We start from the raw sequence: 20,248 nt of genomic DNA on the forward strand, positions 1-20,248 counted from the left end.
TGATGAAAAAAAATCAGATGGGTCTTCATGTAGGCATTACAGTGGCCAAACAGGGGTGTGGCAGTCTGCAAAGCAAGTAAGATTAAAAGAAACTGAAATCCAAGAGACTAGCCAATGACAAGACTCTGGACAGACAGCCTGAGGAAAGCAAGACAGAGGTGAGAAAATAGAGTGTGGTGCTGTTCAAAGATTAAGAGCAGGAATTGGGAAATTGGATTGGGAAGGGCTAGAAAAGCTCCAGCTTGCTCTTTTAACTATAGCATGATAAGGAGGAACACCTTAGCCATAGGATCTCCAGAAAAAACAAGGCAGCAGTGGACAGTACACTCCTCTTGCACCACAATATTTTTCTGTATTAGTGGCAGACTAGCAGAAAGCAAACAGTTTTTCTGTGTTCTCCTTCATCTTCTTACACAAAAAATGGACAAATCCCTGTCCATTTTTATCACAGTTCATTTATGAATGAACATGTCTGTGGTGTACCTGAGAGCTTTATTTATGCATCATTTGGGACTTCCTAGAGACCCTGAGACCCTGGAACTTCTACTGAAGAAACCTGGTTAATTAAGAAGCTGCACTCCCACAAAATAAAGGATAGAAAGGTGAACCATGTATTGACCAAGCTCTAAATTAGTGAAGTGACTGCATCAGCTGCTGCATCCTGACATATAACAGGAAGGTGCAGCAGTGGTCACCAGTGCCACAGAGCTTTGGCTATGTTAGATGTCTCAACTGGCACCATTGAGAGGACATCAGTGACATTTGTGTTTGTTACTTCAGGCTCATGAGATCAGGCTTTGCACTCCCAGCAAAGAAACAACCCATCTTTTCTGTAAAAGTTTATTCTGTATTCTATATTTTAAATGATTGTGTCTCTGTCAGAATTCAATAAACATATTAAATATGTGAACTTTTGTAGATTATACAAATATTTCAACAAGGCATGCCATTTATCAGTGGCTTGTGCAATCAATATTACACCTACAGCTAAGGGTATTGTCAGACCAGACCTCCTGGATTACTGAGATACCACTGAACATGCCTTTATGTGTCAGGCCACTCTCTGTCAGATACTTATCAACCCAATTCCTTTATATTCTATAAGTGCACAACAAAACAAAAAACACAAAAAACCCCAACCCCATGAAACCAGGAGCTAAAATTCCATGTCTTACCTCACATCACACAATTCATAGTATATATTTCTGCTCTCATCCTTGATGTAAATGGCGACGCTGGGTGATTCCAGCATTTTCATTGTCAGCTGCTGGGGGAAGGCACTTACAAAAAGGGCACGAATTGTGTCTGTGCTTGTGATTTCATTTGGCATCCTCAACTGCTTTGTTTCATCTCCATACTGAAGATACAATACACCTGCAAGCAAATGTAATAGGAAGTTACATATTCTTAAATACACAGTAATGATCTGGTTTCAAAGCCTATGTGGAACACAGACTAAGCCCATAATGAAGAGAAAAACCAGCTCACCCTCTTTAAAAAATAAAGCACATATGTAATTCTCCTTTTCAACAGACTACTGGAATAGAGCATAGAACAATTATATGGTTTGGTCCTGATGAATGTGCTAGTCCCAGTACTGAGATGCCTCTTATTCTACTTCAGTTAGATAAATCAGAAGTTACACATCCTAATGGAAAATCTCAAACACACCAAGTTGGCTCTGCAGTGGAAGTTGTAGGTAAATCACAAGGTACTTTTTAAAAAAGTAGCTGAGGAAGAAATTTATCCTTTTACAACATTCAGCTTTCCTTATACATAACTTCACACCAATAAAACCAAAATTTCATTTTAGCTCAAGGAATTTTATATTCACAGTTCAATTTGCTGGCATTACAGCATAAAGCCTCAGGTGAAAACTCCTTCCAGGAGTAAAACTGAGGTATCCCACAAAAAAACAAGAGCAATTTTGGAACCATTCACTTTCACAGAACCATTAATAATCATGCTTAGTGCTCAGGGAGAAACATAAGTAATCTTAAATGCAGAATTGCAAAATATGGACATTCTTATTCACTCAAGACAGAACACCTTTCTGATACAGCTATTTTCAGGGAATGGGAGGCTGTGATACACTCAATAATGGAAAGAAAGATGAATCATACAGAAAGATGAATGTACAGAGAGGTACAAAGTACCGCTTCCATGATGCCTGTGTTGGCCCTGCCAGGCTGGTACTGCATGAGTTTGGCCCATGAGCATTGCTATACCTAGTCCCATGCCACTGTGACCTCCAAAGCCCTCCAAGGACTAAAGCACTCAGAAAGAGCCATCTCAATTAACAGAAGAAATCAGTCTGGACTTGATGGTGTTGATGAGTTCTGACCATGCTGGGTCTAGCTCCTAAAGAAAACCAAAAGATCTTCTCATGAGCATCTCCAGTGTGGGAAGGTTTATTAGGACCTGCACAGCAGCAAACAAGCTGCCACAGAACTGCAACTAAATGAAGCAATTTCCTGGGATGTACAGCACTAGGGGGAAGATTCAGAAGCAAGTGTTCAGCTGAACTACTTTGGATACAAGGAGATGGGGACTGGTAAGCCCAGTTGAGTGCACTGTGCTGTTTCTGAGCCATCTTAGATGTCTCTGTACAACACTGCATTGTCCCTTTACTGTCTTGCTGTCTGTACGAGATGGAGCAATTGTAGCTTCCACAGTGGCGTAAAAAGATGGCAGATCACAGAATCACAGAATGGCTGAGGTTGAAAGGAGCCTCTGGAGGTCATCTGGTCCACTCCTACTCCATTCAAACAGGGACAGCTACAGCCACTTGTGCAGGACAGTGTCCACACAGTTTTTGTGTATCTTCTAGGACAGAGGGTCCGCAGCCTTTTTGGGAAACTTGTGTCAGTGCTTGGTCAATCTCACAGTGAAGAATGGTTTCCTGACATTAGGGGGAATCTCATGTTTCATTTGGTGATTATTGTTTTTGGCCTTGTCACTGGGCATGAATGAAGAGAGCATGGCTCTTCTTTGTAGCTATGATATTTTATGAAAAATCCTTTCCTAGGATTTTTCCCCCCCTGAGGAGCTGAGAACCTCAGGAGAGAAATGTAAACAATAACTATCTGCTGCTGTGGAATGCAACAGGTGCATCTTCCATTGGTCCATGTGGATTGTTTTCACTTGATGACCAATCACAGCCACCTGTGCCGAGGCTGTGAGCAGTCACAAGATTTTGTTATGCATTCTAATCTATTCTTGTTCTTTGTAACCTTCTAATCTTTCTTTTCTCTCTATTCTTTTAGTATAGTTTTAATGTAACATTTTAGTATAATATATAACATAATAAGTCAGCCTTCTGAAATAGAGTCAAGCCTTGTGTCTCCACACACAGAGTTTATCTCAACATCACTTTGCCCCCTCCCTTCAGGTTCTTTTGTACATCGATGACATTACTGCCCTTGAACCTTCTCTTCTGCAGGCCGAATAGTCCCAGCTCTCTCAACCTGTCAGAGCAAAGAGGCTCCAACCAAGTTAAGAATCCTTGTGACCCCTACTGGATTCTGTCCAGTCTGGGAAGATTTTGTGCTGCCAGGCCTTTGCATCGACCAATAATTAACACAGGTGGGCTAAAGGCTGGCAGAGCATTTTACACAACCCGAATTCACCCCAGCAGCTGCAGTGTAGATGCACTGTGAAGTTGTTTTCCCATGACCGATCAGGAGGATTGACCCTCAGTGCAGTTGCCATCAGTCATCAGCAAATCTCAGCAAATCACAAAAATTTAGATGGTAAGTCAGTGAGTCACACTTGAAAGTCAGCAACAGGATGGGCACTTTATGGTGCTGAGATACAAACACGGAGCAAAAGCAATGGGGAAAGGTGAGGTCCTAGAATACAAAGGCAATTAATGAAAAGAAAAGAAGGCGTTCCAAGCTAAGATGAGCCCTTAGTTTCCCCTTAGTCTTTAATATTTTTTTAATATTAATATTAATCTTATGTTTTCTGTAATTGCTACGAATGAGGGCAGAAACAGTCAGATGTTCCTACAATCAGTGGGTAATTTTGCTTGCACTTAGGGAAGGAAGATGTTAACTTTCCTGAATACTAAACAGACTACTCAGCATTACCTAACTATTATTTAATATTAGGATGCTTTTATAAAATAGAGCTGTTAACTTAATCTTCATATTATTATCAAGAGCTGATACTTCTTTCTTCATTAATACTCCACTCAAACCCCATAAGAATCCTACTTTGCCTGGAAAAACTTTTTCAGACTGAAATTACACTAGTTTTCTTTCAAAGACTGAGAGGAGTTTTCTTATTACCTTTATTTCTAATGCCGATATTTAATGAGCTATTAAACCATTTTTCTCTTTTTTTAATTATAATTTGAGACATCATTTATTTCTTTATGTTCATCATTTATGTCTTTATGTTTCTAGGTAAAATTGTCTTTTTAGTGCTCAAATATTCTATGCAGCTAAACATTCTTCAGGATTCAGAAACTAACTACATTTGTAAAAAATTAAACCAGCTAATGATTGCATTTATTTCACTTTTCCAAGATATTCAAAGACATACTAATTTTTGATGATAGCTTTCAGTTATGAAAAATTTCTTCCTTATGAAGAACATAAGGAACCTTCTATGTTTTGGCATTTAAACCTTCTTGGATTTAGTGGCAAAAAAAAAAAAAAAATCTTTTTTTGGCTAAAAAGACAGGCTTTGCATACCAGCTTTGCAGTTGGGTGTGACTCACTTTTCTGCCCAGTTTAAAAGTTAGCGCCAAATTTAGAAATGCTAGTTTTGCATTTCAGACCATTAAAACCACACTCAATATTGAGCTACTGAAACCATTAACACAGAGTAAGTGGCAGAGTTGAAAAATCTTCCTTACACAGAAGTCAAAATCATTGCAGAACAGTCTTGATTCTGCCTGTGCTTCAATGCTCCCACAAAATACTGATCCAAAGCAAAATCACAGTTGTCCTTGAGTCCTGAATTTTCAAAGCAAATATGCATATTATGCCTTAAAACAGACACCTTAAACATACAACTTGGAGAAATGTTTTGGCCCCGATCTCACTTGAGAGAAAAAAGATGTTTTCAAAGACATAATAAATTCTTTTTTTTTTTTCTTTATTCTCTTTTAAATCACATGCCCTTAAAAAACCCTACCGCCTTTCCTCTTGAGTTGTCTGATGCACATCATGGTACAGCAATGCTTGAGGGCATTTCCTATTTGACAGAACTAACTGCTCACTTCTAAAAATCCTTTTAGAGCATGACAAAACAAAGAGACTCAAAATCCATTAGTTAAAATCATTCACAATATTTTTCTTCCACACATTGCCCAGGTGAAATTCTGAGCACCGACAATACCCACAGGTTCCACTTCATGTAAGTTGCTGGAGCTCTGAGGTGTGTTTTACCTTCAGCTAAAAAAAAAATCACTCCCATGGAGATTAAAGCAAGAAGAAATAGAATATAACTTAGACATGGTTTTTGTTAGGGCACAGAACATACATTGGCAAAGCTGCTGGAAAGATAATTAAACACAAGGGATGCTCCTGTCTCCATGTTCCCTCAAGTCCCTCTTGCACTCACTTATGCTTCTGTTACAATGGATTTACCTGAAACATGAAGATTGTGCCCATTTTTATACATCACAAATCAAAGAGGACTATGAAATTCCCTGCTGCTCCAGGACAACATGTATGAAGATGACTGTGAACAAGGTAACAATGCCACGCAACAGTTCTGAAAGCGCACATCAGACAATGCTGTGGCTCCCACTTCCCAGAGCTCTGAGACGCTGCCAGCCCTGCACTGTCCTATAGCTACAACACAAACCAGAATGTTCAGCCATCCTCTTTGTTATGTAGTATAACTTAGCTGCAGAAACACCTCCGGAATTTTTGATCATTCTTCACCTACAAGCAACAGACCACAGCCTTAAACACAGGCCACAGCAGAAAACATTTGCATGTAGGCCTCAGTAGTATCAGCCTGGTAACAAATTGCTTCACAACATTCCTGTCAACAAAGAGGTATGCTTTAGAGAAGGGAAATTAAACACCCAAGAGGCAAAAGAACATGTTCAAAGAAAGGTTTACAAGCATCAAACCCAGATCTGATGATGATCCTGTGAACACACCACATGACTGCCCTTTCCTTCCCTACATACAGAGCTCTTTCAAAACACAGTATTTTCTGCTGCCTCTTTATCCATGGTCAGTGGCAGGATGTGCAAATTATTTCATCATTTCTCTCAGGGACGATCTACATGAAACCTAACACAGTGTGATGACAGATGCAGAGTTACCCTGACTCGGGTGGCTGAGTTGGAATGCCCAGAGCAGCTCCCTGTGCCTTCAGCCAGCACAGCTCTGAGCTCAGGCACACACACCACGTTCACAGAAAGGCCTTCAGCTCAGACAGTGCTGCTGAGCTGCAAAACCCGCCTGGGAGCTGAGGACATGCCTCACAGAGTGATGGTGAATCTCACCTGAGCACACGGGGTCTAGGCTGGCTTTAGAGCACGGATCTGCATAACCACAGCAGGGCTGGCACAGAACCTATACTGATAAGACCACAACTGCTGAATCACAACTGGTAAAGGTTTACCAGTTTTACTCCTTATGGCAAGAGCTAATGTCATGCAGGTGCCAGGAAACCACCCAGCTCACATCCCTCAGCACCTCCATCACATACATGGTGCTGACCTAACCCTGACTAAGCACCACGATATCATGGTTATATTGCTAACAATGATCTCCATGCAGGGCAGCTTACATGCTTAAGAGAACTGTAATCACCATTAGCTTTTGTTTAAAGAACAAAAATTACCTTTAGAAATATGTTATTTAAGAGAGGAAAGTTAAATACCCGATAAAACAAGAATAAGTAAACAAACAAGATTGTGTCCTCTTCTGTGACCTTTACAAGTATCTGTTAATTCTCTCAAACGATGGGTTTTAAATGGAGAAATACAATTTCTCACACAATTGTCTTATAACAAAGAAGAAAAATCTGAGGCAGAAAGTTAAATAACTCCTCAGTTTAATGAAATAAAATACAGTTAAAGATTACATTTGAGTTAATGAGTTTCTTTTCTGTGAAGCTACAGGACTCCCTCTCTGTAGGCAAGATGTCTTTACAAATTTCTGCATTGAAATATCTTACTGGCATTTGGCAATACCTTAATCTAGCTGAAGAGAAGTATTAACTGATGATAAAATCTGTATTTGGCTGGTGCAGGATGTTTGGGCACTGTAGCATTGAAACCCTCCCACAGAACCAAAAACGACTGGCATGAAGACACTCCTACCCTCTTCCAACGCAGCTATTTTGTGTATCCTCTGGAAATTCTGTGTCGAATCTGAAAATTTCTAGTAACAGTAAAGCTAGTTAGACTGCAGCAATCAAAACCTGGATGTATTGGGAGCTCTGGACCTCCTTGAAATATAAGGTGCAAAGCATGGTATAACTAAAATGGGGGAAATGCCATTAGATTAGTTTCACTCTTTACCCCTAACCATCAATTAACCATATATTTTTGAAAAGATGGGCAGTCTTTGTCTTTTCATGCTGCTTTAGCTTGATCTGCCGCCATAAGTCACTGTCTCTGTCTGGATATTCCCTCATGCTGAAGTCAGCAGCAATGGTAACAAGCAAAAGTGAGAAAAAGCATCCTTGTTTCTTACTTATATTTATGTCAAGTCATTACGTGAGACTTGCATGAGTTTTAAAAGCTAAGGATAATCTTTAAAGTCTCAATGATAACTCTTTTTGTTGGGGCCAGGCCTTTCCTCAAAAGTGAATTTTAAATGTTAAATTCTTACAACTAAGATTTCAAGATACTTCCATTTTTTCTTTGCTTTTGACAAAATTGTCATATATAAGACTGTAAAGATGGCATAGGCCCATATTGTTGGTCTCTGTTCCCCACCCCTCTTTCCCCCCCAGCTATCTAATAAACAGAGCAAATACACATCACCAAATTCTGCCAAAGTTATGCAGACACAAGTTTATAACAGTAACAACTCTTGCAGCATGGAAGAAATTCCTCAATATTAAGTTCTTACTTTCCATACCCTCAAGACTTAACTCTCCTATTTCACCACACAGTTTCAACTAGTCTGAGGTCATTGCCATGATCCTTGTGGTATTTCTAGCCTGAAGCTCTCATAATAACTTCTGTTAGTACTCCCTCCTGAAAATCTGTCCTCCACATTCAGAAAATGTTCTATAAATATACTTAGCTGTCTTAAAGTACTAAGATAATAAAAAAGTAGATATTTTAATGAATAAAAGCAATTTCTTAATTTAATTTCTTTTTTTGCACAATAGTCTGAAGATATTTGTTCAAGGTATTAAGTTGTTTGATAACAGTTTCAATTAAAACAGGAACTGTTTAATTTAGTCCAGTATTACATTTTATGATATTTCATTCTTCTCTGCTACTTACAGTGACTTGCAATAATTTGTTACTTAATGAAAAAGACAGATGGAAAACTCAAACTCAGTAGTCACATAAATTTCCTACCAAAATGTTATGAAAAATAAAGGTTTTTAACTGCCACTAAAATACTACCACTTTTCTACAAACAAATGCATTCAGCTGGCTAAGAAGAATAAGTAAAAACCAAAAAGAAACCAGACAACTTTTTTTTACCTAAAGAAAACCCAGTATTTTCCCCATCTGATTCCTCATCAAACCTGTGAAAAAGCCTCCTGTCAAAAGGCAACTTTGTCTATATACCTATATCAGCAAGTCCATCTACTGTGAACAGTTACTTCTATCATCTAGAGGTTCTGAGAGAACATTTCAGTTTAACCTAGTTCCCCAGGTGGAAATCAATGTTCTGGCACGATCACTTTTGGACAATAATTGTATTCTGTTGCACCGAATAGCCCAAATTACCATCAAGGCGACTTTTTCATACCCCAAACTGACAAAACAATGCCAGCAAACTTGGAAGAACACAAAACCACTATGATACTGGGGGAAAAAATATTTTAAAAACTACAGCCGAACAACTCAGTAAGATGAACAAGAAGTTTCATACGTACCAGAGTTATTTTTCAGAGGGCCCCCAGAGGCTCTGCCATGCTGCATTTAGTGCACTCACATTCACCAGTTTTGCACAGTAAAATCAGAGAACTCCACACACAGGCACAGGACATGCCCGCGCAGGCTCTGCTTTAGTCCACCAGAAGCTGAGTCCCTGCCCTCTGAAGCAGCCAGTAAGCCATGGCTGGCTCCCAGCCAAAGGTGCCAAGCTGACCAGTACAATTTCCAAGGATGTGCCTGCCAAAGACTGAACAGATATGTGAAGCATTTAAGGCCACTGTAGTCAAGTGCTTTACACAGGGGCATTTTTGTTGGTAACTTTTAAATGGGCAAAAGCAAAAAAGACAAGAAAATATAAATTAAATTTCCTGGAATACTTGTTCTTCCTCCTGAATAAACACACAAAAAAGAGAGATCCTACCCAATTGTATTTCCTTTGTGTATAAATCAGCTGTATCAAACTCATTAAGTAATAACTGTTCTTATAAACCCTGTTTTTTAGTACTAAACAAGGTACAATTGATGTGTTCAAGGGCAGAATCTGAACATTTTAATAATCCATAGCCATGAAGCATTAAAGTCATGCGGGCCATGCATGCCTTTGGAATTTTGCTCCATTTACCAAATGGTCTATATTTACAGCAGGAATTCTCTTCAATACTTCTGAAGTTATTTCATTTTTAAAAAGTTCTCTACTGTCAGTTGCAAATTTATGGGTTGAGCCTTCAGCATTTAAGAGCATAGCTGGTTAGGGCACCACACCAAAAATTCACCTCTCTCAACTCTAACAAACAGCTGGACTTTGTGTGAAGTCCTCACAAGCTACTTTAGACAGGATCTTGGAACCAAGACCTTAGTTTGCACAATTAAGAAGAAGAATGCCAAGTGGCCATTTCCAAGACTCACTTCAATTTGTCATTATCTTTCATGTATTGGGGAACCAAAACTGGACACAGTGCAACCTCACAAATGGCAAGAAGAGGGGAATAATCACTTCCCTTGACCAGGTGGCTAAATTTTCCCCATAGGTAGCTATGCACTGTTCCCTTGCTGCCAACACACAGCCACCTTGTTGTCATACCCTAAGTCCTTTCTGCAAAGCTGCTGCCAAGCCAGCCTGTCCTGGCCAGCATTGTTGCAGGGCTGTTCTGTCCCTGATGACAGAATTTGCCTCTCTGGACTTTCATGAAGCTCCTGCTACTCCATTTCTCTGCTCACTGGGTCCCAGTGGAGTGGCCATCTGGCTATTCAGCACATCAAATGCTCTCTCAAACTTAGTTTCAGACTTGACCCTATTGCTGGTTCATTCCATCCCAACAGCAAGATTTTTGATGTCAGAAATCACTGGTGCAGAGTCCAGCCCTGAGGAGCACAGCTAAAACCCAGCTGCCAGTTACACACCCTGAAGGCCACCCCTACCTCCCCCATTTGGCTACAAGAAGGCTATGGGATATGAAAGGCCTTTTTAAAGCCAAGATAAACAACATCCACCACTCTGCCCTCATACCCACAGATGGTCTATTCATCATAGAAGGTAATTGGGCAAAGCAATGGTACAAGCACCTATCTCCCATGAAACAGCTGAGTAGTTAAAAAAATATCCAGAAGGACTCTAATCTATAGAGCTGCTCAGACCATTGCCCCTGTTGTCCCAAGAGAGCACCCTAATCAGCAGGCTATCAACAAGCTTCTGATGCAGTGATTATCCTCTTATCCAGCTTGAATTGGGTACTCTGTAGCCAGAAATGCAGAAAAGAGATGGAGAACAAGAACTAATAAAAGAGATAGTCTTATATGACACCACAGAGATGACATTATTTCCCTCTGGGAACAGAAACCTGAACTTAGGCCCAGCATAGAGACTATGCATTAGAATCACTACCTAAATACATAAACAGTACTGGGAGCAATGATTAAATCCAAGAGCTGTCCTCATTCAGGGACTTGCTGTCAGCCCTGGCAGCAAATCCTAAATACAATGTGCTGAGGGGCAGGCTATGCACCTCTCCTTGGCTCAAGTCTTACACTCCTTGCAACACATGGAATTGCAATACACTTTTTTTCCTTTGCATACCTATGTCAAATGGAAGACTCTGGTGTTTGTGTGACTTACTGTATTAGAGGTAGGCTTACAAATTTTACCTAGCACAAAAATTATATTAGATTTATCCAAGTGATAGCTCCTGTCCTAGATACACCCCATGGGACAGCTCCATCTGGCCTCCTACCATTCCTCTGAAGGAAGGAGACCTGTACAAGCTACTCCCAGCTGCCAAATCTGTCTTCCAGCAGACTCCAAATGCTGAAGGCTCAAACTGCTGCTGCTAAATCAGAATATGAAGTGATGGTAGAGCTGGATAAAGACATTACACCTTTTGTGAGGGCATTATTTGGGATAAAGAGAAAAGCCACTGCCACCCTGATATAGCTTTATTCAGTTCATCCAGGTTGTACACTCATTACTCTACCTCTCCTGGTATCTTCACCACTTTTCATTCTGATTTATTCACGTTGCAAGGTGCTGAAATAGGGGTATTTTGTCACTAGGTATTACAACACTGAGGCAGTGTTTTTGCTCAAGGTCCTTCAGTATTATTGCAGTGCAAATGAATAATAAAGTTTGCATTCAAAAGTCATTTAACAGATATAGCAGTGACAGACACAGACTTACATAACTAATGGATTTGTTTGGTACACTGTACATCTTCTACTCCAGTATCACCGCAATGAACCCATTAGGTCCATGCTGTTACAACCTGCTGCAATAAAATTCAGCTCCAGTGTGACACAGCATCTAAAATATCCTGCATATCAGCTTTTTGGTGGCAGATAGAATGCATCTCTATTGAGACAGTATGTACTAAATAGTATCTTGCTCCTTGGAAGCATTTTTTTTCAGGTTCTCCCCACACATTTTATTACAGAAGAAAGAAACTGTTAGGTAAACTGTAATTGTGGGCACAAGTGCTGGGAAGTCACATATTTCACTCTTTTCTATACCTGCCTTTCATATATCCTGTACAGACAATAAATGAAACATGATATGTCAATATCATTCTTTACATTTTTACTCTTTTGTTAAAAAACATTTCAGGTAAGACGTGTGTGGTTTTTTCTTTAGTTATTATAATTTGAAGAAAAGGGAAAGAAAATAAAGTCTTGGAAAGCTGGAAGGAAAACCTGAGGTACATTAGAGTATTATCATTTCCTAAGGTCTGTGTTTCAATTCATTAATTGGAACTAGTTGTTTCAGGCTGCTTTTCCTATAGACTTGTCAGTCTCTGTTAAGCCATCTGACCACAACAGCAAATATTTACATGACCTTTTTGCATGTTGGCTGCTTTGCATACACTATAAAAGGGAAGATAGGTAAAATTCTTTAAGATGTCTGAATACATTAAAGTTATACTCAGCCTTAACTTGAAATGCACTTCCCAGGGAGTTCCTCTCCCATGAACTAAACTGAAGTTCTTGCTGACTTCATTAGGCTTAAGTCATGCCCTAAGGAATCAGAGGGCAGTGCCACTACTAGCAAATCACAGATTTCTCATATAAATTCTATGGCCATTCACACACCTTCTGTCTGATTTTACATGCCTATATTAATTTCTAGCTTATAAATACTAAGTAACAATTAATTAACTCCAATATAATATAATATATCAGTCTACCTTTAGCATTTATATTTTTCTCTGTGTGTCTTACAGTATCTTGCACACATATATATATATGTATGTATATATATATAGTTATTTCTACTGTCAGCTGAAAAGCAATGATCTGTCTCTCTGCAAAGGTTTTACTATGAGTGAAATTGTCACTGTGGCACTGACTTTCTTTTTTAACAGGCTTTGAGAAACATCTGCAAGAAATGCTATAAAAGACTGAGGCGTTATGATTATAGCCAGTAATGGCATTTCCATATAAGGTGGCAGCAAACGAATTAATCAGACATTAAAATCTGTGCCTGCCAAAACCTGGGTTTGGGGGCTAATAAATAATAATCAGAATACTCCATGATTGCTTAAGACCCTCCCCATGCCAATCCTTAAGCATTTGTATAATTTAACTCCTTTATGTAATCCCTCCAAATGCAAATAAAATGCAAATGTTGGCAGGCTCAGACATTTCTGAAGAGGCCTTTTCACACCATCTAACTTTAGGCACGGGTTTATCAGCAGGGAGCCCAGTCCTCCTTTGCTCCTCATCCATCTGGACTGGAGTGGCCGCGCACCCAGAAAAGATGATTGCAACCCATGAGCCATAAAGCCTCACCTTCAGTCACTACTCAAACCCAACTCTTTGTGCATTTATGGAAATTCCTCCTGTACCATGTCCTTCCTTCGTCACATGCAGCCCGGTCCTGCAGGAGCACCAACAGCTGTGGCTGCAGTGGGAGTGGTGACCACAGCCGCCCTTCTGGGCTCTGACCCACGCATCGGCTGCCCCGTCACTCCATCACCACACAGCATGCCACTTACCAGGATGCCACTTACTGCCCTTCCCAGGGTGCTCCCATTGTTTGGACAGATGTACCACATGAGAGACCACAAGTGAACATATTTGTCAGCCTTCATTTCACTGAGGAGGTACCGGAGCAGGGACAGCAGCGAGCTGCAGCGCGGGCACAGGCGGTGCTGGCGCAACCTTGCTGGATGCCTGTCAGGTTCTGCTTCCTCCAGGCAAATTGCAAGTGAAGTTTGCTGAAAGCTTTTGAGCACTTTCCAGGTTTCAGATGATTCTCACTGACAGTTTTGCTAGATAATTTTTTTCCCACAGTTATCGCACTGGAAAAGCTCCCAGCTTTCAAATACATATTTTAAAATACACTTAATTTTCTCTTGCACGGTGAATTCATTTATTTTAATATCTTGCTTTGTCTCCAGGCTGCACAATGGTGAAGCAAGTGTTGATTTCTAGTTTTCTTAGCCAAGAAAGACCTTAATTTCAAAAGCTGTGGCTGAAATTTTAAATAGGCCCACAATAGGAATACTGTTTTCTAGGTCAACTCCATGTGAGTACCATGTCCTGTTAGATTAGCCCTGACTGACAAACCCGTGATAGTGAGGTAGCCAAAATGCATTTGTGTTATTCCTTCCCAGGCTCCATGTTAATTCAGACCACAATTGGAAAACAAACTGACTCATATATAGCTAGTAAAATAGGAACCCACAGAACAATTAGAATTTCAAAAAGAAAACATCAATTTTTTTAAAATGCATTGAGATATATGACGTAAAATTAACAGAAGTTTCCAAAAGTTCATTATTCTCGTTGCTGAAATTATGTTCGCTTAGAATCAAAACATAATTTTTATTTAAATTATATTAAATTAAATTAATAGATATGGAAAGGGAGGTGATGATACACAGATTATTTAAAATCATATGACTAGAAGTACGTTCATGATGCTTTTAAAACTGAAGTTATAAACAGTTTCCTGTTTTTTAAAAATAAACATTCCCCTTTTACAGTTGGAAATAAAAAGGACCCCAGCACGCAAAGGGTCTCAAAAGTAAAATTTCAGAACATTGCTGATGGTGTTGTTAAAACACAGTGGCAGAAGAGATCAAAAAGGACATCATTATAAAAGAAATGCACATACTATTAACAACAATAATAATAATATAAAACAGAACTACTATGGAATACATTTTATCTTTTAAAACAAACTATTTGTTACTAATTGGTTCCTGGAACTTGAAAAAGACAGATTGTGGGGTGATGACAATATATTACCTCCTATTTGACTAGCAGGATGACCCCTTAAGCCACACACATCTGTGACCCCTCCTAAAAACTATCAACTGAAATGCTTCATATTACATTGCCTCCCTATTGTTTGCTAATTTCTTTTTCTTTCTCCTGCATTTGGCCTGTTCATTATGGGATAAACTGGGACCTTGTCTCTGGCACACGAAAGACATGGTGTTTTGCAGGGTCTGAAATCCTGGCTGTTAAATAAAAGTAGTGTATCTTCATGTGGCTGTCCTCCATTAGAGCATGGACAACGCATTTCAGTACAAGCAAGAGATGCTCACAAAAGTGTTTAGGAATTAACTACTTAACAGTGAACTTATAGTCCTCCCATCTTAGCAAAGATACTATTGAACTGCAAAATTTCAGGGCAGCAATGATAGTCAAGCGTCCAGGATGGCTTCTGGATAAGCAACAAGTGGCTATAGCAGCACTTCTCAGCTGGAGAAGAAATGACCTGAGGGAAATGACAGGCCAAAGCAATCAGATATGGCCTGCGGGAAGCAGATAGCAATGCGATGTTTGCTGTCCCTTCCAACACAAGGACTAAGGGGCATAACCTAGAGCTGATAAATAAATATAAAACAAAGCAACAGGAAAGCAGTGGTCAGGCAGTAAACCAACAGAAACTTGCTGCCAAAGTCACAGGTGCACTGTGGAGGATGTGAAACGTTTACATGGGAATCAAAGGTGGACTGAACAAATACCTGGACGAGACATCTCTCGATGGTTATTATACAGGCAGAAACCATAACCAGGAAGTCCCTAAGCTGAAGATACCTTGAGGCTGAGAATACTAGGGGGAAGGATCACACATACACACATAGAGAACAGGGAGTTGATTCAGGACAGCCAGCACAGGCAAGTCCTGTCTGACCAAGCCAGTGGCCTTCTGCAGTGGGCTTCCACAGCAGTGGACAAGGGAAGGGCTACAGCTGCCCTTTATATGGACTTCTGTAAAGCCTTTGACATGGTCCCCACAACAGTCTTCTCTCTAAATTAGAGAGAGATGGATTTGATGAGTGGACTGTTAGATGGATAATTAAGTGGTTGGATGGCTGCATCCAGAGGGTAGTGGTCAATGGCTCAGAGTCCCAATGGACATCAGGGACAAGTGTTGTCCCTTGGGGTCTGTACTGGGACCAGTGTTATTTAGTATCTTAAGAAATTACATAGATGAAGGGATTGAGAGTGCACCCTCAGCAAATTTGCAGATGACACCCAGATGCATGGTGCTGTTGACAGGCCTGAGGAGCAGGGTGCGATCCAGAGGGACCTGGACAAGCTCAAGAAGTGGGCATGTAGAAATCTAATGTGGTTTAACCAGACCAATGTAAGGTGCCCTGAGTCAGGGCAGCCCCTGGTATCAACACAGGCTGAGGAATGGACAGAGTGAGAGCAGCCCTGCCCAGAGGGGCTGGGGGTGCTGATGGCTGAGAGGCTGGACATGACCCAGCCATGTGCACTCACAGCCCAGAGAGCCAAATGTGCACTGGGCTGCATCTCAAGCAGTGTGGGCAGCCGGTCAAGGGAGGGGATTCTGTCCTTCTGCTCTCTTGAGGTGCCACCTCCAGTGCTGCTTCCAGCTCTGGGGTACTCAGCCTGCACAGTGGGGCTGGACTGTGAGTTCCAAAGGCTCAACCACTTAACACCACATTGAAGCAAATACAAATTTTACAGAAAATCCTGGGGTGAAGTAAGCCATACTGAGGATGCCCTAGCCAGCAGTAACTTATAGGCAGTATAGTATAGTAAAAATAATAGTGCATGTATAGTAAACATACATGTGCTCTTAAAAACACCTCAGAGGAAAAGTCTAATCCAGGTTGAAGTATCACAAATTTTTCCTCCAAAAGCCAAACATATTGGTGACCCAGGAGGCTGTGGGAGGGCAGCCATTTGTGAGCTGACATGGACAAAGATCAGCTTCTTGTTTCCAGCCCCACTGCTCTTCACTTTTCAGCTCTGAGAGAGTAAGGGACCCCTTCCAGCCCTGTTTTCTTCACAATTGTTGTGTTTGTCAGATATCATAATACTCTTGACAGAAACTGTCTTAGATTATTAAGGGACGAGTAAACCACCGTGACAAGCTTACAAGCATGGTATGATTTACAGTCCAGTCTTCAATTTATGTCACTCTATATATTGGGAGATGAGCCTACAGGAAAGCAGCATTTCAGTTTATTACCTATGAGCAAAACCTGCCTTCCTCAGCAATCCACAGATGAATTACGTGTCTTCTCACAACGCTTTAACTGCCCTCTGGTGTCTTCCCTCAAAAGAACAGCCTTTATTCCTACCATCCATCAGCTGAGCCGAGTCTCTGAGACAAAATTCACCATCATAAAAGGAGCTCTGGTTCACAGCTGGGCTGAATTCAACCCTGAGATATGGGAAGAATGCAGGAAGCAGAGCTGTCCACCTGTGCTGACACATTTCTCTTGTCACTGTGCAGACGGAAGGGCATTGCCCCAAAGTAAAGGGCATCTCCATCAGCATATCCATTCAAATCCTAGGCCTGGAAAGCTACCACCACAAATACAAACCTTTTCAGTAAGATGGATTACTAAGGCATTCATAGCTCTGGGTTTCTTTCAACTGGCTTTGAAGAGACAACAAAGTGAGAAACCTGTGTCTGCTGTCTGAAAATGAGGGTACAGCCTTGGATTAAGTTCATCACCAAATGTTGTGCAGGCTTGGCAGGAAGTCTTTGCAACAGTGGGTTTTAACCATTACTCAGCATTTCATCTCTCCTTGCATTTCTACTGTGCTCCCATCACACTTTCAGATCTTATGAAAATAATATCACCATTCCCCCAAGTTACTCAGTATCCCATACCAAGTTCATTTCCAAACAACAACCTGACATGAAAAACAATCTGCTACCAAAGTCTTCACTTTTTCAAGCCCAAACTATTTAAAGCCTTTTTTAAATCCACAAATGGAAAACACAGACTAAACACAGAATGGAGAAAGACTGGAGCAGGCTCTTACCCAGTGATCTTTCCTTTGTTTGGTTTGCTGACCGCACAACGGGAAGACTTGCCCGTGTGCGGCTGCCCCTCGAAAAGGGGGTTGGAGAATCACCTTCAGACATGACCTCTAAGGAATCAGCAGATGCTTCAGAGAGGTGTTCTGTGTGGTCACCCAAATTGGGCTGCGGGCTCTGGGACGGCTTCGGGCTTCTTGTCTGCAAAACAGAGTATTTCCTTATTAGTCTACTGAAACCAGAGGGTGGGAGGGGGAAAAAAAATCAAAGAGAAGAAGGAAGGAGTCCAATTCTTCAAATTCTGGTATGCTGGAGGTCACTTGTGTAGATTATTTAGGAAAAGTGTCCTTGCACATTCTGCTGCAGTTTTTATGGTTGTATATCCACATTGCAAATTCCATTGCTAACAAGGCCCTGAGGATATGACATGTGCTGAGGTGATGTACAGTAATGCCACTCTCCTTGTCCACACACACACACACACTCTAATTTTATCAAATCTGCTAAGAAAAATCCTCTGAAAAGCAGTACAGTAATGGAGTTGTAAAGCTATCAATTTCAGTATCTTCTGCTGTGCCATCTATGCAAGGTTCAGGTCATGCAGCATAGCCAAAACAGCCATCCAACATTTCTAGTTGAAACCACAAACAATTACCTTTTATTTTGTTGCACCAGCATAAATCAGAACTGTCTTCATTAATTGACCAAATTAATTATGACTTTTGCTGGGAAATCATACTAATAAATTGATAAACACAGCTGCTGGGAAAAAACCCAACTCTTCCAGCAGGGGAGAGATATGGTTTCATTTATGCACTTCTACCAACTCTTCCCAGTAGGATCTGCCTAGTAAAAACATATTCAATAGGAAATAAAATGTCCTGAACATTTTTTGAAAACTATAAACGACATTTTAAGCCCTTTCCGCAAAAAGGGGTTGCTTTAAGAAGCATAGTCAATACTGTGTAGTGAAACTCCCTCACAACCACATGTACTATTACTCTGGAAGAATAATTTCCTGGTCTCTCTCAGTCAAACCATATCACAACAAACGGGAACATACAAAGCAGAAATTCAAAGCAAAGCAAGCTTACTAGGTTCCAAACCCAGTATGTAAATATGAACTTTATAGACATCTATAATCAGCACCAGACACAAGACAGCATTAAAACTGTATGTTTTTCTCTCCTCTATCATTTAAGGTCAGATGCTATTATGTTAAAAATCCCCTGTATCAAAATCAACTTCAACTCTAGGTTTGAAGATGCTGTCAAGATCCAAAAAAGATTATGCTTCTTTCTGGAAAGCTAAGCTAACTAATCTTGCTGACATCTGTTTCTTTCAGTGGTTTTAGAAGTGAAATGAGCAAAAGTCATTTCAGCATCACATAATATTCCTTATGTGACTTTGAATGTATGAAGAACTTCAACTTCTATTACATTTTCATTAGCTGGTTGTAGAGGGCTGTTCTTGCCAAGTTGTGCAGTTGCTCACAAATTACAATTATTAGATATACCTCACAAGAAAGTAAATCCTCCAGAACTACTCACTTGCTAAATGCTAATATTACAATAGTAGGCACACTATGCAATGTCCTGCAATGAAATTGTTCAAGAGCATTGAATTTTATGCAGGACTTAAAGCTAACAACATTTGCTCTGAAGTATGCTTTGAAGTGCCTCTGACATGGTCAGCACTAGTCTGCAGGTTGTAAATACAAGGACTTGTGCCAGGAAAGTTACAGAGGTGACAAGTGACCTGCAAACACAGAAAAGAATCTGATAAGTCAGTACTTCTTCATTCAACTTTCCAAAATGGCTCATGAACCATCACTGCTAAGTATTTTGTTTACACGGGCATATTACGGAAGTACTACCAAGCCAAGACATTACAGCTCTGTAGTTCCTTGTAGTGATTAAAAACTTATCTCTATAAATCCATTAATAGGGAGCTAGAAGGCATATAATTCTCCCTTTCTGAAAACCATGACTAAAAGAAACAAGATTAAAAAAAGAAAAAGGCAACAAAATCAATCTACAAAAGATCCTTAGTTTCAGAGTTTGTTGGGAAGGAGATTGTTTTTGTTTCTTAAAGAAAACATATACTGATAAAATTAAAATATGGATCAAGCTTTATTTTGCTTTGCTTTTGCTTATTTTTTTCTCTTCAACTTATAATAAAATAATCCCCAAATGTCATTTGAGACATGCAGTTGCACATATATTGTTCATTGATAATATGAACAGATGTATATTTGAGCAGTAAGGGGACACTTTATTACCAAAATCAACAGGCACAGATTTAGCTGAGCAGTTGCCCACCGTATCCTGTGAATGCACAGATGGAGCCAACCTCAGCAACACTGTGTTTCTTTGGCTGTCCCTGGGGAAATGCCATAGGACCTAAGATACAGCATCCCAGATCCCCACAGATGACACGATGTCTTTACTGTAGCTAAA

At 40.2% G+C, this 20,248-nt stretch overlaps 1 protein-coding gene across 16 annotated transcripts in view; it reads right to left on the bottom strand.

Annotated features, from left to right (window-relative positions):
• The window catches only part of KIAA1217 (KIAA1217 ortholog), a 177,125-nt gene that overhangs the window by 77,211 nt on the left and 79,666 nt on the right, over positions 1 to 20,248 (bottom strand). For 15 of the 16 annotated variants that reach the window (XR_005957064.1, XM_041490171.1, XM_041490172.1 and 12 more), the window contains 2 exons: positions 17,795 to 17,990; positions 1,176 to 1,374 (listed from right to left, as the gene is read on the bottom strand). Coding sequence is in view for 15 of the 16 variants with exons in the window: in XM_041490171.1 (XP_041346105.1) it covers positions 1,176 to 1,374; positions 17,795 to 17,990 (395 nt within the window). In the remaining variant the exon portion in view is untranslated. Of the gene's footprint in view, positions 1 to 1,175; positions 1,375 to 9,042; positions 9,062 to 17,794; positions 17,991 to 20,248 lie in introns of those variants that run through there. The other variant, XM_041490168.1, reaches the window with a different exon arrangement.

The sequence above is a fragment of the Pyrgilauda ruficollis genome, unplaced genomic scaffold (assembly GCF_017590135.1).
Source record: "Pyrgilauda ruficollis isolate IOZ18807 unplaced genomic scaffold, ASM1759013v1 scaffold12, whole genome shotgun sequence".
NCBI classification, from domain to species: Eukaryota; Metazoa; Chordata; class Aves; order Passeriformes; family Passeridae; genus Pyrgilauda; species Pyrgilauda ruficollis.